We start from the raw sequence: 26,139 nt of genomic DNA, 5'->3' as shown, positions 1-26,139 counted from the left end.
TGGATAGTACATAATCCCAATATGTATGTCTCTGTTTAACCCAATGGTTGACTAGCAAGGGACGTCTTTTGGCGTTAATTCCACTATTTGTACATTTTTCTATTTTGAGCAATACAGTTTGAATAAATTATCCCACTAAAAATATTTCTATGTAAAATGATGTCAAGTATGATCTCGATCATATGGCTCGCAATGTCAAAAAGTTATCAGATCTCATGTAGAGGCAAGGTTTTTACTCTTCTACACGCCTTAACTCTACAAACCCTAAGTTCACAAACTACCCATATTACATATACATATTATGTATTTTGACTAAGGTGTAGAGTACCATCAAAGACATATGTAACTCCGTATAAGATGAATAAAGTCTAAGAAAAAAACGTGCCTCGGAAATCAAGAAAAAGTATATCTCGGAAAGATGGCGCACACACCTTTGGCCTATGGTCGGCTAGATGGCGTTGACGACACCGTTTTATATTTAACAATTTTAACACATAGGTATCAGTGAATGAACATGGGTCAAAATGATATAAAAAGAATAAAATCATTTATCCATATATATAAATTGTTTCGATAGTTTTATACGTTATCATTTTGAGTTTTAGTCGTGTGTCGATAGATGGCAGTAAATTTACTAAATTTATACTATACACACAATTATATATACTATTTACAAAATTTACTATGACAGGACCCCTCTATACTATCTATTCTCTTTGGTATGTACCATATATTATATGGTATAACCCAAACCCAAGTTATGAGGGTTCAGAAAAACGACAAAGAGCTTCGTGAAAAGGTAAGTAGTGCCGTTGCGCTTCGCTGCCGTGCCCCTAGATGACGTTTATAATGTAACCTCCACACTTTTTCACGTCAAAGTTAGTTTAGGAAGAGACATACGGAAATCAATAGGGTACGGACACCAATAAACGTCCGTGTACTATACACGTGTACGACGCTAGTAATGAATTTACGACCCCTAACATAATACGGGGCTGGGAGGTGACAGTAGAATAAAACGAAGATAGATACGGGAGTGTATTCTACCCACCACGAATAACAGCATGTTGCGGGGTGTCGTGCACAATCCGGAAGTTGTGTGTGTCTTGGTTCTGGTCACCGCAACAAAAATACCTATCTGAGCCATGGGGATTCACGAGGTCTAAGTAAGCGAGGTCGAGGTAAGCTCACAAAGCCACTAGCGTAATCAGTGCTAGATTTTGTAGTACGTGTATTTATTATATTTATAAGCAATTATTAATGCATATGTTTTGGCTCTTGTCGAGAGATTGAAGACCTAGTGGCTGAACGAAACATCATGGGGGAGTCTAAGGCTCACAGACTCCGTTGGTTGGGCCATCTTGAGAGAATTGGTAAATAAATAAATAAATATTATAGGACATTTCTTACACAAATTGACTTAGCCCCACGGTAAGCTCAAGAAGGCCTGTGTTGTGGGTACTCAGACAACGATATACAGGGTGTCCCTAGCCATTGGACAAAGCCGAAATGTACATATGCATTAGGGTATTTAGAACCAGTATACAAAGTATCATAACAATCGGTGTATATAGCGGTTACGAAGAAATTAACAAATTACGATTTGTTTACTTTGGAGCAACCTGTATGTGTTAGTAGCTCCTGAGGTAATAAATAGTATGAAACCTTCTTCGACCGTTTTGATTATCTATTTTATTTATTTATGACATTACTAAGATTCTGACTTGTGACAAATGTCATCATTGCCGCAAATTTTCAAACAAATTGTCAAAAGCACTGCCAATGATTAATACAGTATGTTTCTTTTTGTTGTCGATTATTGGAAATAACTTTTGTTTGATAATTGTTTTTTTTATCTTTTGTTCTAATTAAAAAAATATTACCGTTAGAGCATTTCTGAGAAGTAACCCTACGTTTTGTCTTTATTTCAGGGTTTGTCCAATGGCTAAGGTCACGTTGTATATAATATATAAATACATACTTAAATACATAGAAAACAACCATGACTCAGGAACAAATATCTGTATCATCATACAAATAAATGCCCTTACCAGGATTCGAACCCGGGACCATCGGCTTCATAGGCAGGGTCACTACCCACTAGGCCAGATTGATGAAGATCGGGACGTGAAAAGAGCATACCTGGGCCGCCCAGCAGGAAGACGTCCTATTGCACGCCCCAGGTATCACTGGTGCGACATGGTGGAGGCAGATCTGCGCGAACTTCGAGTCAACAATTTTGGCGAGAGGTCGCACAGGACCGAGAAAACAGGACAGGACAGGACCGAGAAAAGTGGCGCTGTCTTGTGTCGGAGGCAAAGTCTCATTTTGGGTCGCTGAGCCAACGGAGTAAATAAGTTCTTGTGCAAGTTTTTCTCGTATCTACCGTGTAGTCTGTCTTCAGGCTTGATTTCCACCGTCCTCTCAACCGGAAGTGCTGCAAGCCGAGTCGGCAGGTAATGGACTGAATATTGGGTCATACACATTTTATTACTAGCAACCCGCCTCGGCTTCACACGGGTAAACTTTAACAAATTGTGCGCCTAAACCTTCTTCAAGGAATTACTTTATTGATAGGGGAAAACCGCATGAAAATTTTTAAAGCATTTTTAAAGCCGTTTTAAAGCATTAACATTAAAAACTGTCGCATTTGATGAAGTGGAACTGCTGATGATGATCAGAACAGAACTCTTCAACGACGCATAGTACACGTTTGGAGATTTCGAATTTCGATTTTGACTTGGACTGGGACTCGGACTCGGATCCAGATCCGGACTCTTACCCGGATCCGGTTCGGACCCGGAGAGTCTAGGTCCGGGCTAGACTCGGACTCCTTATTTAATAAGTGAAATTAGAAAAGGAGTTCCGCTTGTAATATTAGTTGTAGTTTGTTATGCAATCGGCCCCTGGACTCGGACCCGGACTCAGACCCGGACTCGGACCCGGACTCGGACCCGGACTCGGACCCGGACTCGGACCCGGACTCGGACCCGGACTCGGACCCGGACTCGGACCCGGACTCGGACCCGGACTCGGACCCGGACTCGGACCCGGACTCGGACCCGGACTCGGACCCGGACTCGGACCCGGACTCGGACCCGGACTCGGACCCGGACTCGGACCCGGACTCGGACCCGGACTCGGACCCGGACTCCGACCCGGATTCGGACCCGGACTCGGACCCGGACTCGGACCCGGACTAGTACTCAGACCCGGACCTTAACCCGGAAAACCACTATGATACCTAAACTAAATAAACCACTATGATTACCTACCATAAAATGTAGGTATAAAGTATGATGATGCCAAACCCCTCCCGCTCAAACCCCCGTACACCGCACCGCATGCGCCGTTAAGTGGGTTAGGTTAGGTTTGAACTGCGATCCTCACAGAACCGAACAAAAGTGGGTTAGGTTAGGTTAGAATTGCGAGCCTTACAGAAACGAAATGCTACTAGAAAAGTGGGTGGGATCTACAATAATCTTTCACCGGGCCCCATAGAAGTCGGTTTTTTTTTTCTTAAACATTATATTGTTTCGTCCTTAGAAGGAAACTTTTTCAAAAAAAGTTTTGGACCCTATTACTCGAAACGAAACATGAACGAGCTAATTACGCCTGCCAAGGACGTTTAATAATTAACCTTACCTTATCTTATTCTTCACCCCACTAGCTCATAAAGGCTCTCTTTATATTTCAAAAACTGCTGAGAAAGTTGCATTTTATCTACAAGAGAGCAGAGCGCACTGCCGCTTGTTTTACTAATTAAAGGAAAACTTCTAGTACAGTCGCCATAAGATATGTCGGAGCGGCCGAGATGCTCAAAAATATCTGAACACGCACTCTAGCGCCCTGACAATAGAGGCGTGTTCAGATATTTGTGAGCAGCTTGGCCGCTCCGATATATCTGATGGCGACTGTACTATTAACCTGGTTTATGTACACTCATATCATAAACCCTCTAAGTATGTATAAGTCAGATGCGATCAATGATTCATCATCATTATATTAAAGCGAGAGATCATTAGTAGCGACATCTATATACAGCCTGAACCGTGAGACCATGGCCATGAATTATTTACTGCAAAAGTTACGCACTGTGTGATAAAATCGCTCGCTTCTTAGGTAATTATCACACTAAAAACGCCGAAATATGTACTAACCGTAGCGTAGCTGACTATGCCGATTTGGCAGCGATAAAGTGAGTGCCACATTAAATGTCATATTTTATAGAAATTTAACGTTCATGGATGCTCCATCGCTATCGGTTCGAAGCTAAGACGGACTGTAGAGATGCACGTTAATTTGTGTACTAGCCCTATATTGCGGGTATTTAAAAGTCTTTAAGTACTTATCGTGAACGAACAATGCAAAAAGTATTTTAATTTGTTGTCTTACGTTCAGTTACATTATGCTGCCAGCCCAGCCCATGTATTTTCTATTTCAGTAAAAATCTATTTAAGTAGAACACTCTATCCAAATATAGCTAGGTTAATGACAGATATATCGTATTACTGTCAGAGTATTCCTCCATCATTAGCTGCGACAGCACCCAGCCTGTGACAGTCCCTAGGCATGAATTATTTACTGCCTAGGAATATACGCACTGTGTCATTTTGTAGCTCGTTTTGTAGGCACTAAAACGCTGAAACTCTTACTACGAGCTGCATGATCAATAGCGCGCTAGATTAATGACTATTAGCCTAAAATATTGCAATCTTTCTCATCCCAGCGCATTGCTGCTAGCACAAATTGTAGACCCTTGAGTTGTATGTGAGGTCTTGAGCTGAGTTGAAGAGTTATAGGTGACTCAGCTCAGATAAGAAAGCACATCAAATTTTATGAAGGCATCTCATGACAATCAGTCAGATTCATATAATATGTATTCTCATTTTTTTTATTGATTTTATTTTCTTTTACTTTTGTAAGAATTTGATATGTTTTCTGAAAGAGCTACGTATTTGTATGATCTCATGTACATAATTATATGTCTTTTTTTATCATATTTCTATAAAGTTATATACTTACTGAGTATAATTGCATGAATTGTATATGCATGTTAGTTATAAGATGTAATAATGTTTTGAAAAGATGTGTCCCGCCGAGTTTGTTGCCGGTCCCGTATTGGGATACCCTCCACCAATTGAGGGGGGATTTAAATCTTCTCGAGGCAGAGGCGTACGGTTGGAGCCGGTATAGCTTTATTTGACGTTCATAAGCGCATTGTAATATGCCTACTTGAATAAACTATTTTTTATCTGTAAAGCGCAATGCGTAGCATTCCAAATGGCAGCGGATACCAAGCTGATTTCCCTAGAGCACTTTATGAAAAAAGTAATTTTCACTTCTCGTTTAAAGTTACACTCATTCAATATTAAACTTTAACACAACCGAATAAGTCTGAATTCATCTTGGTTGCTTACTTGCGGTTTTTTGTACATTCAGGTGAAGTGTGCTGAAGCAAATGGAGGGAAGTGTAGCGTTTAGTAGTTAATTTGGTAGAATTACGCTTTATTTGCTGACGAATCGTTTGCATGAATTTATTTCTTTGTAAGCTTTCAGTTTGTTTAATTTTTCAGTTCATTCTTAGGAATAATAGATTTTTCCAATATTTAAATACCTAAACTTACATAAGAAGATTTTGAAGAGATCACGTCAAAAACGCATAATCGTATTTAATGGCTCCGTCTGCCCTTTTTGGATACAATTTGGGTCCAAAACGGTCCCAAAAATGGGTGCCTTTCCTGGGTATAAAAATTGTACAATTTGGATCAAATAGGTACTTACGTTCCGAAAAACGGGCGTTTTATCCAGATATATTTAAAAAAAATATAAATAAAAGGTTTGAATTGAACATACCTTTGAGGGCAAAGTAAGAAAATATAGTATTTATAATTTATTGCGCAAATAAAGAAAAGTTTACAAATGGCGGACTTAATGCCAAGAGGTATTCTTCTCTACCAGTCAACCATTGGGTAAAACAGTTAAAATTAAATTTATAAAATTTTGCAGTTCTCTTTTTTATTAATTTACATTTGATGTCCACAAGAAAGACTATAAGATCTTAACTCATTATTAAGAAAATTTTGGACTCTTTTAACGGAAAGAAAAATAAAAAGGGACAGGTAAATATCAAAATAATACTCGTAGGTACATTAGTTCCGAAAAAAAATGTTGGTAAACAACAAAAGTTCAAATCAAAAAATGCTATCATAACAAATAATTATTGCACCCAAACTTGATAAAATAACCACAGATTCCCACATTTCGGGAACCAAGTTTATTTTGCGGTTCAACAATTATCAAACAAATTAACTCATACTAAATTTACAGACAAGATAGATATTACGCCATAATCGGCTGCATTAATAACTTTGTATATTTTGTGTGCGGTTACCAAATTATTTTACGAGCGGGCAAATATTAAACTAAGATCACGACCTACAAATTTAATAATGAATATTGAATGAATTAAGACAGTGGCGCTTTATTTGACTGCATTTATAAGTTTGTATTTGCACGTGTTACTTTGCAAAGGTTATAATGCACATAGCCGATGCACACGGTTATTGAGCGGTATAAAAATGTGACACTTGGCTGAAGCGATACCATTTGGCCGTGTCACACGGCCGAAAACGGGTTCCGTTATATTTTCAATTTATTTTAATTTTATTGCCGGTAAAAATAAGGGTAAGTGTTTCTAATTTAGTTTTTTTTTCAACTGTAGTTGGCAGCTTTTTACCCCTTAAGTCATAAATGATGTTTTTCGTTTACTGCTGGACGAAAGCTATTTTTATATCGATTCATAACATATTTTCCAATACCTACTTACATAAATTTTATTTTAGGATTTATTGATTTTTACTTGTACCTGTTTTGTGTCTAATTCATTTAATTTTACAATGCACTGACTCGGTTATTTCATTGTAAACCATTTTAATTAGTCTCTCTTGGTCTCTCGTAGGACCCATTTAAATCTGAAATATAGTTTTTTCATCAGAGCTATAAAAAGTACCGCTATCCACCACTAGATATCGCTAGACGTTACTCAAGCAGCTTTGACTCTTGTAATCAACTTGTAACATTTATTGTTCTCGGTTTAGTGGCATTAATCAAATATAATTTTGGCTTAATTTATTTTTTGTATTGGATTAAACACTAACGAAGCAAGTTAAATCTATATTTATCAAATATTTATTAATGAATTTTCTTTACAAAAGTTCCGCTACTCGCCACTAGATGTCGCTAGTCGTTACAGACTCTCAATCAGTTTTGGTGGCTTTGACCATATTATTCTACTCAGCTACACCATGAGCGGTAACAAGCAGGATCTGCTGCTGTTCTTCGACCGGCCCACGGAGCCCTGCTTCATGCATAAGGGCGACGACAATGCTGTCTTCCAACTGCCTGAACACTACTATGTGAGTATTTTTACCAGTTGTTAATGAGATACTCTGCAGAATTTACCTATTCTGTAAACATAGAGTATGACGTGTTTGATGACGTGTCGTTGGCAATTCCAGATATTATAAAGAAATTACTCTATACACCGTGTTTTTATTGAATTCCGTTAACTTCGGGGTATGGTTAAGTACCTTTAAGATAACTAAATGGCATAGTTAATTTTCAAAAAACAATATTTTTTTGTTCTTTTTTTGTTAAAAAAATTTGGTTTAAAAAGTAATTAAATGTAGCATATAGCGTTGTTGTAACACGGGCATTACATTTAACTCTACCAAACAATTGAAATCTGTGACATATCAATGTCATTTCGAACATCGATCGACCGAGATTGTTCTTAAGTTTAGTAGCAAATGTATGAACTCATTCTAAACACTAATCAATATGTAAACCTGCCCTAAGGCAAGTGGTCACGCTTGTAGAGGCCTTATAGGAAAAAATAAATTATTGATTATTTCCGAAATGGAGTTAATTAGAACATCGGTGTCTTTGAGAAAGTTACTTGATTTAAGCTCAGGAATGCACCCTTAAAATTAACGGAAATAAAAAAAAACACGGTGTATAAGGAGCGGTCAACCGTCGGAGGTTGTACAGCCAAACTATTAAGATTTGTCAATAATTAGTACGTACCTACCTAATGTAAATTTTCCTAAATTACTAATTTCAAATAAGTTTTTTATTGTGATAGCTATTTAATTATGGTTGGCTTGTTTAGTATGACAATACTTACGTCACACTTGATAAGAAGCCATAGATAATAGACCGCGGGCCAGGCGCCGTCGGTTATCACATCCCGGGCGATAACTCGTAAAGTAGTTAAGAGCCATGTGTAATGAACCTAAGTGGATGTCAGCTGCCGCTCTTTTGATGGGTTGAGGAGAGGCAGCCACAAAAACACGTAAAAAATTAACTCATCACATCCTGATTGAAACTTTGTCACATGATAATTTTAACGATTTATTAATGTATTGTATCATTGTTCTGCATTTATTAATAATATTGTATTGTATCTAATTTAATTGAATAAAGAGTTAAAATTTTAACGCTATTATCAAAAGATCTTAAATCAGGATGCATTGACTATTTTATTTTTATTTAGGTACGTATTTGGATGGACAACCTAAATTATTCAAATAAAAATTAATAAAAGCGACCTTGGGCTTTGTGGGTAACATACTTTTTAATCAGTAAGTCACAAATTCTTGCATTTTTTTCTAGCCGGACAAATACAAAAGCGCTTCAGCTCAGCTGGAGAGCAAGTTCGGTGTGGACTCCAGGCGCTCCATCCCCGTCCGCAACATCGCGCTCCCGGACTTGACGCTGCCCATGCAGCTGCCGTACAACGAGCAGTTCTCGCTGTTCGTGCCCGCGCACCGCCAGCAAGCGGGAAAACTCATCGACATCTTCATGAGTAAGTTCCGTCTACTGACGCTGCATGCAGCTGTCGTACAACGAGCAGTTCTCGCTGTTCGTGCCCGCGCACCGCCAGCTCGCGGGGAAACTCATCGACATCTTCATGAGTAAGTCCCGTCTACTGACGCTGCATGCAGCTGCCGTACAACGAGCAGTTCTCGCTGTTCGTGCCCGCGCACCGCCAGCTCGCGGGGAAACTCATCGACATCTTCATGAGTAAGTTCCGTCTACTGACGCTGCATGCAGCTGCAAGAACGACCAGTTCTCGCTGTTCGTGCCCGCGCACCGCCAGCTCGCGGGGAAACACATCGACATCTTCATGAGTAAGTCCCATCTACTGTCGTTAGTGACGCTGATTTGTCGAATTTTCATTGACCGAATGCGTTTTTTTTTTTTTGAAAACCCTAAATTTTTCTAATACTTTAAAAAGCATTCTCAGCATGCCAAGCCAGTGGAGGTTGGTTAGGTTAAATCGGTTACCTTTCTAAAAAAAATACGGTTTTAAAAAAAACATTAGCAAATAAAACATCGGACAAATAATCTTTCGAAGTTGCGATAGTTACCTACTTCTACGAATTCAAGGATTTTTTTTTATTTCTGAAAACTAAGCAAGCAGCGGGTAAATATTAGGTAAGACGTCCTGCCACTGGTTAGAAGACTACAAGAAGATAATAAAATGACTGTCTCTCCACAGACATGCGCGACGTGGCGGACTTGCAGTCGGTGTGCGCGTACTGCCAGCTGCGCATCAACCCGTACATGTTCAACTACTGTCTCTCCGTCGCCATACTACACAGGTTAGACATAATGACCACTTGCGTCGTATTATTTTCCACCCTGTTACCTAAATCATGTGTCCCCATTACAGTTTACATACGCTTCCTTGCGTGATGAAGGATCTACCATCTTGTAATTTGGTATCTCTTCTACTACTTACTCCCAAAAATCCATAAACGTTTTTTTTAGTCTTCTCCACGCTAAACAATTTCTAGCCCAAGGAAAGCAAATTGGCAAAGTATTTTAATAACACAAATAAATTCAGGTGTTTGAAAATTGTATGATTTTACATTAAGAACAATTTGTTTAATAAAATGATTTGTTACATTCCAGGCCTGACACCAAGGGTCTGAACATCCCCACGTTCGCGGAGACGTTCCCCGACAAGTTCGTGGACCCCAAGGTGTTCCGTAAGGCTCGCGAGACCACCACCGTCGTGCCTGAAGGCTCCAGGGTACGTCAATTAAGCTTTTAAGACATCAACAACATCGAACAGTACATCAACTGCATCAGATCAGAGTAAATGTGATAATTATTTTTAGATATAATTTAGCGATTCTGAAGAGGGCGAGGCGTACTGATGTAGGGAGCTAAACGAAGTAGCCATCTTTGCTGGATATTATTATATATGAATATTAAGGTTGACTTACGCTAGAACGGTCCGGGTCAGGGTAGAAAACAAAGTGTTGGAAGCCAAGACCGGACAGTAACAACTCTGCAATATTCCCTACAACAGAATTGTTAAATTAAATAAAAGATACGCAATCTTTCTAATTATTTATCCTTTCCTCCACAGATGCCAGTAATTATCCCACAGAACTACACGGCCGCTGATGTGGAGCCGGAGCAGCGCGTGGCGTACTTCCGCGAGGACATCGGCATCAACCTCCACCACTGGCACTGGCACCTCGTCTACCCCTTCGAGGCTGCTGATAGAAGCATCGTCGACAAGGATAGACGGGGAGAACTGCTGTACTACATGCATCAGCAGATCGTCGCAAGGTTTCTACTATTAACTATACCTTTTCTAATTCCTAATCTTTAAGTAGGTATGTGCCATGTCTCCAAGTCATGTCAGGTAGAAAGAAGAGTGTACCTAACTTAAAATTTTCTTTTATTTTTCATGAGATAATTTAACATTTTGATGGGTTATAAACCCTTGAGAGCCCTTAGAGAGTCTTTAGAGAAAATGGTTACCAAAATCTAGTGTAGATCCAGTCGAAGTTTAAGTTTAGGTCTGAATCATGTATGTATGCAGTGCAATGTTGTCGAATGGTGTACAGAAATTGAAAAACAAATCACAAGATATACTGAATGGTTTCTTTTTCAGATACAACTTTGAGCGCCTATGCAACAACTTACCGAGGGTGACGCGATACAATGACTTCCGGGCACCCATCGAAGAAGGGTACTTCCCAAAACTGGACTCACAGGTGGCCTCCCGGGCTTGGCCTCCCAGGTAACTAACCACATCATCATATAACCAGGCCAGACAGCTGATCATTGTAACCTACCACAGACTTCAGGGCACTCGTCGAAGAAGGATACTTCCCCAAACTGGACACGCAGGTCGCCGTCTCGCGCCTGGCCTCCTAGGTAAACTGCAGATAACAGATTTATCATAATATAACTGGGTTATTATAGATATTCATAAAAATCTAACGAACACGAACGCAATAAGCGTACAGCAGATGTATCCATATACGCATTAATTGCCTAATAATGTTGTAATAATGTTGTTATTGGCTTAAACTCTATGCAATATTGATTCCAGATTTGCGAACAGCGTCGTTCAAGACCTGGACCGTCCGGTGGACCAGATCCGTGTGGATGTGACCACACTGGAAGCCTGGCGCGACCGCATAGCCCAGGCCATCGAGGAGGGCGCTATTGACCTGGTATGTAGCTCGACAAAAGCTAGACCTTCCGGTGGACCAGATCCGCCTGAAGGTATCCACACTGGAGACCTGGAAGAACCGCATCGTTCAACCCATCGAGGAAATGGCCAAGGAGCCATTGATACAATACAGCATTTCTAGTAGTTGACAAACTGTCAATGACCGGTTAGCCATTCGTCCTACACTTCTGAATCCTTCTCCCCGTAGCTTTTTCCCGATTGCATCATAAACAAGATACCATATAAGGCACCATGTCTGCTATCAATTAAATTCGTTTATTATAAATATAAGACACACAAAGGTTTTTGGTCCTTTGGTCCAAGAAACTTGTTGGTAGTTGGTACGAGCCGACGAACCCACGGCTTAGAAGCCTTGCGCCGTACCGCTAGGCCACCTCTGCCACAAGCGCTTACCTTTCGTTATTAAAAACGTACCATCGCCCAAACTGCCTTTTGTAATAAGGTCCGCCGATATACAGGTAGGACTGTTACTGTTTGTACAATGTGCCTATTTAGAACTTGTATACTTACTTATCAGAAAAACATCGTCTACCATTCATGATGATTTTAATGATTCCTTTACCCAAGTTTTTAGGAAATGGCTGTTGCTTTCATTTAGAAATAATTCCAATCCCATCATTAGAAAACTCCTAATTTCTCTTTCACAGCCAAGCGGCCGCAAGCTCCCTCTAGACGAGACGACCGGCATCGACATCCTGGGTAACCTGATGGAAGCGACTTCAATCAGCCTCAACCCTGCCAAGTACGGAGACTTCCATAACATGGGACATGTCGTTATCTCGTACGCTCACGATCCAGACCATAGGCATCTTGTAAGTATAGCAAAACTTTTAGAAGATTTAAGTTTTCTCCTAGAACCCTTCTTTAAATTCGGTGGATTGACGAGATTCAAAAAATGTTGTGTCACTTGGTGTAATTAAAAAGAGTCCGTATTCCGTATACTCCCCATAGGTTAGGCTGGAGATGATAATTAGGAAAAATTATAATTTAATCAATTTTCAGGAACAATTTGGCGTGATGGGAGACTCGTCAACGGCCATGCGAGACCCCGTTTTCTACCGCTGGCACGCCTATGTTGACGACGTCTTCAATCTGCATAAGGCCAAGTTACCAGCGTATACCCCTCAACAGGTAACTTATATAAATCACGTTTGACTTGATTTCCACTCGCCCCTAGTGTCAGTTTCAATTACTCTTTAATTCTACGGATCTGCGATGTTTAAACTCCCAGCATAAGCAGACAGCCTACATGTGCGAAGCAGATGATAAAATATGTTCCCTTCCACAGTAAAATCCACACAAAGTGTTGGGTCGAACGTTAAAAATCTCCTATAATCCTCATCATTATTTGCCTCCAACAGCTGGACTTCCCATCCATCCGCGTCTCTTCCATCAGCGTTCAAGGCCCCGCCGGCGCCAACACCTTCGCCACCCAATGGGAACAGAGCACCGTGGAACTGTCCCGAGGACTGGACTTCCAGCCCAGAGGCAGCATGCCAGCACGCTTCACCCATCTGCAGCATGAGGACTTCATGTACAAGTTAGTACATAACATGTCAATGAAGTAGAAGCAAAACCCCAGAAACCCGGAACTGTCCCTAGGATTCAGTTTCTATAGGCAGCATTCCAGCACGCTGCATCTGGAATTGAAGGGCTTTGTCTAGAAGTTAGTATACTGTAACACGTCCATATTACAGTGGAATCAGGCGACACTGAAAACAGTGGGAAATGTCATTACCTACTGAGAAGTTGTTAGCTCTGCAATAGAATTCACAATATTATTCGCAACAGATTGAGTAGGCATGAAAAATAAATATGATTTCTATTTTGCAGCATCGAGGTGAACAACACCAGCGGGCAGTCCATGATGGGCACCGTCCGCATTTTCATGGCTCCGGCGGGAGACGAGAGCGGGCAACCGCTGCCGTTTGAGGACCAGAGGCGCATGATGATAGAACTCGACAAGTTCTCTACGCCATGTCAGTTCACATTCAGTTTTCATCAAATTTTCTGGTAGCTGTGATCTTGTGTTAAAAACTTCTAAGTCTGCGTTGACACTGTGTTAAGCAGTCTGTCATGTTCATAGAATTATGTCAATTATGATTTATTAGATAACAAATTCCCTGCTGTATGTATAATAACTACAAAGTTCAATAATTCACCCTTGCGATATTAGAGTTAGACCAAGAAAAATCTGCAGTGATTTTGATAGCCCACGCAGTGCAAGTGTTATGTATACGTCATAATTTCATAGAAGTTTGACGTTTAAAATAACACTTGCACTGCGTGGGTTATCAAAATCGCTGCAGACTTTTCTTGGTCTAACTCTAGGTATTATATACTTACCTACCTATATTACGTTTATTTAATGTGACAGTGCGCCCTGGCAGTAACATGATCAAACGCAACAGCAAGGATTCCTCGGTCACCATCCCCTACGAGCGCACCTTCCGTAGTCAGGTATGATACGATCTGTCTGGTGATTATGTTATACTAGCGACCCGCCCCGGCTTCGCACGGGTTACATAAAACCTTAACAAATTATACACCTAAACCTTCCTCAAAAATCACTCTATTGATAGGTGAAAACCGCATGAAAATTCTCTGTCTGTTTGTGTGTTTGTATGTTCGCGATAAACTCAAAAACTACTGAACGGATTTTCATGTGGTTTTCACCTATCCATAGAGTGATTCTTGAGAAAGGTTTAGGTGTATAATTTGTTAACTCGTGCGAAGCTAGTGCGGGTCGCTAGTACTTTATAAAATGAGGGTCTAAAATGACACAAATACCTCCCCAATAATGATGGATGTACCGTGGACTAATATTAAGACAGCTCGTCATACGGTTGTGTTATTTGGGGTAAACCAATCTACATTGTAACTGCAGGACTCTCGCGGCGGCGAGCCGGGCACCGCTGAAGCGGCTGAGTTCGACTTCTGCGGCTGCGGCTGGCCGGACCACATGCTGTTACCCAAGGGCACCGCCCAGGGGTACCCCTGCGTACTGTTCGTGCAGGTCACCAACTGGAACGAGGACCGAGTAAGAGATTTGAGCTCTGTTCTTCTTCTTTGTATTCTAAGTTCCTTAAACAATGATGCAGTAAGCAGCGGTGATGATTGCCCTGACCGTCGCGTCGATCAGATCAAATTTCGAGTAGAAGTACGGTCATACGGGGCACATCATTAGATTAATGCTAAATCTATACTTAGACATAGTGTCGCGAACATGCGAACCGGCTAATAGTTGCCAGCGTCATGGAGTAGATGGCGCTCGCAGTCATGTTTAAGTTAAATAACCGCTTCTAGGTTATTGTGATTTTTTAGGACAAGACAAGAGGGTAGACGCCGAACGATAGTAAGAAAGGGAGGTTATGTGCGAACAGATACGGAGGGAGAATTTTGCTTTGGGGATCAATTCAACGGCTTTCTTATGGTGTTATTAGATTAATGATGTGCCTCATGTAAATTGTGACTAACGTATATCAGTATTCAGAGTGAACAGTGATCCGAGGGAATTGTTGATGGCTAATATGAACTTATGGTAAACTTAGTGTGAGGAATGGGGTCGCTATAAGGGGAGGTTTGGAGGCGACTATGAGGTTCAAGAAACCAGGTGGATAATCAGGTGAAACTTATTTTATATGCAGGTAATAAAGTAGGACACCAGCAATGAGTGAATCGTCATTTCACTAACGTCCAGGCCTCATATAGGTATGTAGTATGATTACATATCGCTAACCAGTATCAGTAAAGGCATCATCTCATTCGATAGGTTAACAAGTATGGTGAGCTTGACGACATGGTGGAGATGCTGGGATTTTATGCACATGCACTGTAATCATCATCAAAAGTAACATATGAAAAGTCAATTTATATATGCACGTACAACTAAAGAGTTACATGTTTTGGTTTGTTCAGTTCAATTTAATGTTTTATTTCAGGCATGAAATGAAGCCCACATTTATGTAATCCTATTCTTGCAAAAAGGCGTTAAGCAGGCGAATATGTTAGTGGTTCACCGGAGCACATATGCAATTAAATGCCTACATTTTATTGAACATTCTTGCTCTTTGATATACAAGAGATTGCAAATGTCAGTATATATATATATATAGTTTATAAAAAATAGGTACCTATCTAAATACAAAAATTTCCTTGGTAAATTATATAAATACAAAATTGTTTCAAAAAATTCTACTTGGAATACAAAATACTAAAAAGCTCGCTTTAATCTTTGAAAGCAGTGTGTTAATCAATCAGTCCTATAGAGTGCAAATTTGGAGTTGATTCCTCATGTTAAGCAGTAGAATGGAATTTCAAGTGATGGTTTTGAATGATAAAAATATTTGAAAGCATATGTTATATATTTAACGTTTTACAGCCAGTATTTGTCACTGGTTGATGTGATACAAATGTTTGTGTCACCAGGGCAGCAAAGTTTGTTTTTAACCCACGTGCCTTGAAACCCTCGCAACGCTCAGGATTCCAACATTTCTATGTTATAAGAATGAGAGAGTGGCTAAGATAAGATTGTCACATCAGAAAAGATAGCACAATATGGGTATGTTTACTATAAATTCTATCAGAGAGGTGTTTATAATCAGTTTTTAAACACTAACTTGGTAAGACTACCTTCAACAAGAGCCATGGAACTGCTTAAGTCTCAGATTTCATTACGTTGAAACCAATCATTACGTACATTTTTCATTAAACATGTCTAAAAACGTGGGTGACGAAACGGACATTCAACTCAAGTTTTAACGCCCTAAGCAGTAGAAATTTACACTTATCAGCAATAATCCTGAACTGAAATATATATATGTCATGTATCAAAGAAAAGGTGAAGAAGCTCCAATGGCAATATTTGATAAAAGTAACTAGATTTTTTCTCAAAGTTGTGAATAATCTTATTGTTCTCTTAAATATCATATGATTGGTACCGTTACCATACCTGCTCATGCCTAACAAGTTTAAGTTGAACAGGAGGTTTATATATAATCTATATTTGGGTGTATGTTATGATTATGTTCACAAGAACATGGTTTCATTTTGATATTTATTATGTTTGATGATGTAGTTGACAAGTTGCTTTACTTGTTAAGTTTTAGTTACCTGACCAATCTTTGATAAAATCATGCACTAATAAAAATTTACGACATTTTGAAAAATAACAGTCTTGAACGATTCACGGTTAAGGGAAAGGTAATCACGGTCTATATAAATATATTTTGAATTAAAATTTGCTGGTCGATTTGTGAACCAGAATGGATCCTTTCAAACAGCGACTTTATCACCTGAGCTAGAAGATTCAAATGATGCAGTTGATCAACAATTTAACATTACTAATTATATTTGTTTTTTAATTGGGTTCTTAAGTGACGATTATGACATTTTTCGTAATTTAATTAAATGTAAGACATAAATGAAATCGCATAAATGATTAGATCTGTTAAAATAATTATATGCGAATTTTTTGGCATCCATGCCTTTGCAATTTTGTTTGTAACGTTGCATGAGTTAAGATCTTAATATTAAAATAATAAGAATCATAATCTCACATTCATTGTTCTGTGTGGCCGAATGGTTTAATTCCAAATTGAAAGTTTATTTTTAATGCGGGTAGTTGATATTACTTATGGCTTACCAACTGTTGTTGCTTACAAACCAGTTTAGGTCTGACCTCCGATTTTGTATATATTCTATTACATCGGTATTTCGTTAAATTGGTGGTAAACAATATTTTGTGATTATGAAGTTCCACGCCAAGTTAATTATTACTGGATTGCATGCTTTTCTAGAAGATGCATTGCTTGCAGAATACCCGCTTCATCACAAATTATCAGCTCAGCCATGATTAAACTAGTCGTGAGCGCAAGTGTGGTGAAATGACAACAATTTATACTGCGTATCTTTTCATGAAACGAATGTATCATGTTTAACGTATTAGCCTTATACTTATATGATCAATATTTTTACAACAACACAATATTCTTTATTGCTCACCAATATGTAAAGGAACTTAACACATATCACTTATACTATGGTGCACAACGGGCGGTCTTATCGCTAAAAGATTGATATCTTCCAGACAAACAAACCAGGCTATTATAATGGTATGTTTTGCGGATCCATATTTTCACTGGGCTTTAATCAGAACCATTGAGTTTAATTAAAAACTCGAATTTAACACTCACCACGTTTGAAGGACTAGAACCACTCATATCATAAGAGATGTTAATATGGAATTTCTTGCCTCATCGTTGTTTGTTGTTACAATCGTAAGGAATTGTAACGGATTGGTTTCTTGGAAGTCGGTACAATTTAGTTGTAATGTGCCTGAATGAAAATGCAGGAGGCACTTGAAATCAGATTACAACTTGACGTCATATGTACAATGTAGGTACATACTACTCAAACTCAAAGGACCAGGAACATCATTGGAACTCAATCAGAATCACTCAGCCATTCTAATGGTACCAGCAAACGGCCAAAAATGGGGCTCGCTAGATTTAACAATAGTAACATACTCAATTGGCATGCATGATATTTCTGTTCTGAAAGAATAAACGGGTAAAATGTTTGTAAACGAATAAAAAACTACCGAATTAATTTAAACAATATTCACTTACTTTATGGATTGCGTTTAATCAGCGTTACATTAAGGTTCCAAAGACTTGTCTGTTGATGTAATAAAGCATAGTATCTTAATTTATTCCCAATTAACATTTCAATATAGATTGTTATCAGAGAATCAGTAAATATCAACTTGGATATGTAAAGGACAAAGGCAAAACTGTTTAGTATAAGCCACCACTAATATGTTTGCACTTAAGCAATACCCTAAGGTATAATGACTTCCTATTATTACTGAACCATTGATTCTTAGTGTGGAAAGTCCATAGATTAGTGATTAGATAAAGATTAACTAAACTTCTGAATTGTGTATGTATGTACATACGATGACCCAAACCTAAAGTGTTAAAAATGCTAAAATAAGTTATTATTGAAAAGACTCCCAGTGAAAGTCATACTGATTGAATGGGCTAGTGGTTTCTATATTATCTGCTAACTGATTTAGATACTTCTAAGTACATAGTAAATACTTTACTTTTACTCGAACAGAAATGGATAAGGGAGTGGTAGATAATTTAAAGAATAGCCATTAGCCATGCATAACTAATTTGATTTTGTTAAATGAATTGGAATCAAGCAACACATATTAATTGATATCGCCTACGCAATCGAGATACTAAATACTAAAGAATACGAACCTACATATTCATAATAATTATAGAGACGGTAGTAAGACCATGGTGGATAGGTTTCTGAATAAGAGAAATTCTCAAGTATTCGGTTATTTAAATAAATGTGATAACGTATTTTTAACTATGATAGTAGTCATTATACCACTCTGTGCAAGTAGTTCTGAAATTAAATAATGGCATAATGACAAAGACACATGAGCATTTGTTACAAAGTATATTACCTATGTCTAGGTAACGAAAAGGAATAGTAGGTATTCGCTGCGTGCAAGGCAAGTGGTGGGGGGAGCCGAAACAAACTCAGCGCTTGATGTGGCTAAATGACAATATGACAAGTTAGCAAGCAGTGTTTCTGTCAATTCACATACTTTTCAGTTATTTTGTTCACGTTTCTTTTTGCCTTAAAAATCATATTTACAATAAAAATGGGCCACGATAGATGTTGTGTGGTAAACTGTAATAATACTAGATGGTCTAGACGAAACATTAATAATAATTAATATTTTTTTATTTTTAACACTAGGCTAGAAATTAGCCTTTTATATCATATTATATTTATTCCAGGCTCAACAGCGTATCGGCTAATTATTTTATCTCGTCTGTCAACACAGATTTTGCTCAAATGTTAATAAAATAGTACGGATAATACAGTGTGTACCAACATTAGGTGTTTGTAATATTATGTAGTTATAATGCCTGTTATTGAAAACTCGGTAAAACCATACCTTTGGCACGTAGAGTTGTCTGTCGTCTATCACAACAGACATTGTGATGCGAGTGAACATTATTTCTAACATAAAATGTGTTGATTTAAACCTGTGAAGAAGGAAGGAAAGGGTGATAGGTAACTTCAATTAAGTATTAAACTTTTTATGTTATAGTAAAAGGAAGAGATCAATCATGAGCCAAATAATTATTGGTATATGATCGTGGCCTCAACTGTTAACTTGATTATCAGATTTAATCAGAATATTGAGATATAAAATGCAGGCTGGAGGCTGGAGCTACACAAGAATCAGAATCACAATTAGAATCAGATGTCATATAATGAAGTTCTATGTGTATCTTTCTTCATTAATTTTAATATTGCTGTGAAATATCGTAGTGTTAAGGACATGGTATTTGTTTTATGTACGACTAAGTACTACAGGAGCAATAGTCACAAGACAGAGTTATCAGTTTTATTCGTGTCCCTATCGTGTCTCTTGGGTCACAGTGGACAGTTGGACACCTGTCCTGTGTGGTTCTTCACCAGTGCTCACCATCTGCAGTACCGTAAACCGGGGTTACTTTGATTTGCGGGTCGACTTTGATAGCAACTTCTCTCCGCTACTAAAGTCCTTGTTTTAACGAGTTGAAAAATAACTTCGCAGCTATTTTTTCTTTATTGGCAACACTGATAGTTGTTTCACCGCGCAGTAAGCGGATGCGAGTGTAATATTATTATTTCGTCTAGAAAAAAAATATTGATGGCGAGTACGCTTTTCTTCCTGGTTTTATTGGTTGAAAAACTTTGACTGTATTTGTGTCAATAATAAATACATGTAATTTTATAGTGTCTTAGGTTAATCCGTGTTTATTCGCGAGTTTATAAAAAAATACCTGAAATCGACAACCTCCACATGCGCACGTAGCCAGGGAATCCATGGGTCGGGGTGTCTTTGATCACTTATACGTGGTGAGATTGATCAAAAGATTAAAGCAACACCATGAATTATTTTGACAGCTTACGATTTTTTTACGTATTTTTTTAATAGTTATATAATAAATAGGTATCGTTTGAGTCAGTGGAAGAGGTAGAGGTTGTAGAATTGTAAGTTTGTGTGTAGGTAGGAGTTGATTACCAAATTTACTGAACGGAAAAGCTTGCAATTCAAAAATGTGTTGTCTTAGCGATTTGTTATCGCACTTATGCGATGATAAGTTAAATTCCTACGTTATTTATAATAAATAATCTAATAAGCGCTTAATTTGTATCAATTAGTATGATATCAAAGTAACCCCACACCTTAAAAATATAAATAACTTAAAAAGTACTTGACCGATTTTATTTTTTTATTTTTTACGGGCTTTTTAGCGGGTCTACTTTAGATTGTCAGCAAAAAAATTAGTGGTTTCAAAGTAACCCCATTCTCAATATAACTTTGATCGCGTTGTTTTTATTTATTTCCGAAAAAAATATAAGTCCTAATTCTTTTTTATTTGGCAGGCAGAAAGAAGAGAAAAAACCGATTATTATATTTTTATTTCATATTTTTACGTATATTTGGATTGTCAAAAAATGGCGCCAAACTCTAAAATTGATCAAAGTAACCCCGGTTTACGGTACCTAGATATGCTAGCCTGTAATGTGGCTTTGTCTTTAATATTTTTTCTGTTCGCCCACCGTGTGGCCATACGTCCATGCCTATCCCTACGCTTCCTTGCCATGTGGCCAGTGATTATGAGCTTCTCCAGACTATAGGATCCTCTTCTGCCTCGATAGCAGAAGAAAGTACGTGCGCGGTGAGTACAAATAGTGGATAACCTCGGTTTGATGTTGAGTTCGTCGAGACTTGATGCAATTTCACCTACTGCGTTCACGCATTCTTCGCCAGCACCACCTCTCAAATGCATCTGTCCTATGATGGGTTTCAGTTTTAATGGTCTAGGTTTGGACATGTACAGAAAGATCGAGAAAACAAGGCGTCCGCATTAGTGTGATACTGGTTGTATGTTCTCCCATATGCATACCCTGGAAAGTCGTTTCACCGCAGCTTTGGCTATCTGATCTCTTCTGACCACCCTTTGGTCGAAAACGCCATCGTCGCTTATTTAAGATCCCAAGTAAACCAACAACTTGCCTCTAGATCGTGCAATGTATTGGTACTCTTTATTTTACCAGGTAGATCGACATGCATCAACTTCGTCTTATTTCTTTTGATCCTGGGGTATGAATCTGGTCTGAATCCTGAGTATGGAGTTATGGACTCATATCTGACATGCTCAATTTTAGAAACAGAACCGCAAGTTATTTTCCACAGACACTTAATCTAATTATAGTCATGTCATTTGCAAAACTGAGGTTATTGATAAGTTGGCTATCAACCAGTGGCGGCGCGTCAAACATATCCATAGGCAAGCCGGGGCTAATTGGCTTACATATTTCCTTTACAACTCTGCTCAAACGTCCAAAAACAGGCAAGCCGGTGGGAATCGGCTTTTATGGACGCAGTCTCATACCAACTCAGACACCACCCTAACAGCCTTCCAATACTCATTATGTATTCACCGATGTTAGTAAACAGTTGCACTCCTTGGTCAACTTTAAAAAGATAACTCGGCGTGTTATCCCCATTTCGCTCATAACCCTGACATTTTACTCCAGTTAAGGAAATCAAAAGTCTTTGCGAAAGCCTTTAAAGAGTATACAGACGCCGTGCCCACTGTATTCTCTATTAATTGCCACACATTGAGTATTTGCTACTGAGAGTACTGAGTGAGTACCCTTCAATGTCTCTCATGGTTATCAAAGCTGTGAAGTGAAAATTCGTGAATAAAGGAAACTTAGTGGGTCAATTTGATAGACACCGTGAAAATACCGTAGTACGGGAAGCGGGCGATTATTACACTTGAAGATCTGATCGGTTACATTAATTAAAGAATAGTCATGTAAAGTCGTAATGAATCGGTACCTCGGTAGGTACAGTTTGCTATGATGTTTCTACGATCCTTAGCATGATATATATATATAGGTTAGGTTAGGTATATTTAGGTCCACGGTAACGTAAATGTAACGCAGTAAAAAATAGTTGTTGACAGGTTTTGTAACTAACCAAGATGAAAATAAAGTGCTCAGTTTATATTATTTGAGTGTAGCTCAGGTTAAATGCATTGATGGCTTTCATACCTAATAGAGAGGCTGACACGACTGTCCCAACCTTTTTAAACTAGATTATTTCACACCAGCATCAGAAAATGATTAGAAAAATAAAAACTGCAGTAATTTTTGGCACAATATCTATTTAATAAATCAGAATGAACTACAAGAAAAGGCGACTTGACTCGAAATAAGTGCCTGATTTGACAAGTCTGTTAAATATCCTTAGCTTAGCTTAAGAAAATAAAAAATAATGTGGTTCTCTTGAGTTGTAGATAGGTTCTTTCTTTTACATGTTGATTTGTGATTAAATGAGAATAGCGTAATTCTTCCTTGACTGGGGAGGGCTGCCGGACATGAAGTAGATACACGAAGAGATGGATATGTCAGCAGTAGGTTTAATGAATAAGCAAGTAGATTAAAATACTTCACATAGTAGCTTACTGCTAGTAGTAATAAGTAAAGAGAAGTGGGAACTTAGGTTACATATACACGTCACGTTTGGATAAGACGGTCGCTTTTGTCTGTGTAATAACTATGGTTCGATCGCGCGGTCGCCGCGGTGTTTAACAAAGTTACAGTTGTTTAATTACGCAAATTATGCTGGTCATCATGTATACGTCTGCTGTAGTAGAAGTTCTGACCCTTGAAGTAGTGAAACAAGTTATTAACGATATCATAAGAGCAAAGCAGCATATAACATCAGAACATCACAGATGGTAGTCATAGATAAAACATAGCGCGAATTGAGTTCTCACTGTCTAACAACACCGATGTTTGATATCAAATCGGTGTTGCCACGTTGTAATTAAGGACTGCTCGGAGCAATTTGGGACCGAACGCGCGAGATTGTGGGAAATACCACACATAGACATAGATATAGGTAGACAGAGAGATAAGTAACGGACCAGAGATGACAAATCGCAGCCGTGATCCTACTCAGCTCAGCTCAGACACCGATAAACGCTCAGTCGCTCGCACCAATCTCAGGATACTGCTTTCATTCTCAAATCAGAGATCAGTTAGTTTAGCACAGATATCAATGAATGCTCAGATCAGTCCCAAGATCATATTATTAATCAACTCAGCACAAACCTTGATGAATGCTCAGACCAATCTCAGGATCAAATTATTAATCAGCTCAGCACAAACATTGATGAATGCTCAGACCAGTCTCAGGATCCTGTTCTTTATCAGCTCAGCACAAATACAGATGAACAATCAGATCAGTCTCAGAAACGGTGTGCCACAGCACATTTCTACGACATCATCAGAAATGGTACGAAATCTCAGGTCATGCCGATTCACAGCGCCAAAGCCGAGAGAGGCATCCAGAGGATGAACAGCTCAAATACATTATTATTCACATTAGTGTTCTTATTATCTAAGGGTCGGTTGCACCAAACTTTTCGTATCGTTAAAGAGTTCGCTAAATTTTTATGTATGGAAAGTTTCATAGTAAAGTGCCGGGGCGCGCCGGCTGACGTTGATCAGTCTGTCAAATGTGGTCGGTGCAACTGGCCCTAATTGTTGATTTATTTACATGTTTGCCTATGGACATCTAATTTCAATTAAAAGAGTAGCTATTTCCTGCGGGGCGGGAGTGTCGCGAACATGCGAACCGGCTAATAGTTGCCAGCGTCATGGAGTAGATGGCGCTCGCAGTCATGTTTAAGTTAAATAACCGCTTCTAGGTTATTGTGATTTTTTAGGACAAGACAAGAGGGTAGACGCCGAACGATAGTAAGAAAGGGAGGTTATGTGCGAACAGATACGGAGGGAGAATTTTGCTTTGGGGATCAATTCAACGGCTTTCTTATGGTGTTATTAGATTAATGATGTGCCTCATGTAAATTGTGACTAACGTATATCAGTATTCAGAGTGAACAGTGATCCGAGGGAATTGTTGATGGCTAATATGAACTTATGGTAAACTTAGTGTGAGGAATGGGGTCGCTATAAGGGGAGGTTTGGAGGCGACTATGAGGTTCAAGAAACCAGGTGGATAATCAGGTGAAACTTATTTTATATGCAGGTAATAAAGTAGGACACCAGCAATGAGTGAATCGTCATCTCACTAACGTCCAGGCCTCATATAGGTATGTAGTATGATTACATATCGCTAACCAGTATCAGTAAAGGCATCATCTCATTCGATAGGTTAACAAGTATGGTGAGCTTGACGACACATAGGTTAGGTACCTAATTTAATTAAAATACAAGTGGAAAAGCAAGATAAAATGTACACGTCTTTTGTTGACGTCTGTGTAAAGATTCTTCATTTTCTCTTGACCCTCATTTGCGAAATTACACTACTCATACCATTTGGTCCGATTTATTGTATTCCCTTCGTTCCGAATTCGATTCGTTGTAGGTATATCGAACTAGGTACATATCTGGTGAACTACCTATCATAAAATGCATAGGTATTAAAAGTAATGTACAATCAAACTGCATTTAAAATCTTGTGGGGCTATAAATGATTTACAGGACCATTCTTCCTTTCTTCGCAGGTGGAGCAAGACCTAGTGGGCTCCTGCAACGACGCAGCATCGTACTGCGGCATCCGCGACCGCAAGTACCCGGACAAGCGAGCCATGGGCTTCCCCTTCGACCGGCCCAACCCTGCCAGCTCCCTCTCCGACTTCCTGCAGCCCAACATGGCCGTGCAGCAGTGCAGGATCAAGTTCACTGATGCTACAAGGATTAGGGCTCAGAATTAGATCTTAAGAGAGAACTCTCTGTTAGAAGGAATGTAAGATAAGGTCAATGTGGTGAAAACCCAAGAACACCAAAGATTTCTGTTTTGGAAGACCGTCATACGACAAGAACTTCCGTATTTGTAAACGTACTACGTTCTCACACAGACAGAAAGGAAGAGCTTCGCTCTTGCTGCTCTACTCACCTTCTATAAGTGGAGTACATGTGTACAAGCGCAAAAATTAGAAGCGACGAAAGAGCTTGTAGACGGTCTTCACCACATTGATTTTAACCTTTCTTCTAAGACCGCCTTTACCTTACGAACTGTCTTTACGTCTGTCTTTACGAACATCCTTCTTTACAACGTATAAGAATAGATCACAAATACCACCAAGATGTTGTACGAACATTGAACACCGAACTGCCTTTACTGTCTACAGCCCAACTGAATGTCACTGGGGTAGGGCTCTGTCAAAGTTAGATCTTACAGGTTTTCTGCAGCTATGGAATTACCTTGGTTCTGCAACATCTGATTCTGCATTAAAATCGACTTTGCTTTTTGAACATTGGACACCGATTACTTATAATAATTATTAGAATTCTATTTTATGTTTTTTAATTATATATTATAATACTTTATTATTGTTGACTTGCTTAAAAAATTTAGAACTCTGGTAAATAAACAAAGGTAATACTGAATTTTTTTTGAATGATTAAGAAAATCTAGTAACAGAAGGATGCAGTTGGTTTTT

The 26,139-nt window shown here is 38.8% G+C and overlaps 2 protein-coding genes across 2 annotated transcripts in view; one reads left to right on the top strand and one right to left on the bottom strand.

The window, feature by feature from the left end:
* Positions 1–26,139, bottom strand: part of LOC134799904 (2-methoxy-6-polyprenyl-1,4-benzoquinol methylase, mitochondrial) — a 98,720-nt gene that overhangs the window by 19,041 nt on the left and 53,540 nt on the right. The gene's annotated exons all lie outside the window — the stretch shown is intronic.
* Positions 6,627–25,435, top strand: LOC134799872 (phenoloxidase subunit 1-like). The gene is made up of 15 exons (XM_063772289.1): positions 6,627–6,687; positions 7,301–7,418; positions 8,677–8,869; positions 9,566–9,668; positions 9,982–10,102; positions 10,445–10,650; positions 10,979–11,107; positions 11,423–11,546; positions 12,214–12,378; positions 12,569–12,697; positions 12,928–13,106; positions 13,400–13,545; positions 13,944–14,026; positions 14,454–14,606; positions 25,201–25,435. Exons 2-15 carry the CDS (start codon positions 7,308–7,310, stop codon positions 25,408–25,410), a joined length of 2,052 nt encoding a protein of 683 aa, XP_063628359.1. The 5' UTR covers positions 6,627–6,687; positions 7,301–7,307; the 3' UTR covers positions 25,411–25,435.

The sequence above is a fragment of the Cydia splendana genome, chromosome 19 (assembly GCF_910591565.1).
Source record: "Cydia splendana chromosome 19, ilCydSple1.2, whole genome shotgun sequence".
NCBI lineage: Eukaryota > Metazoa > Arthropoda > Insecta > Lepidoptera > Tortricidae > Cydia > Cydia splendana.
Note: the sequence above shows the minus strand (reverse complement) of the source record. Positions and strands in the feature narration are given on the sequence as shown.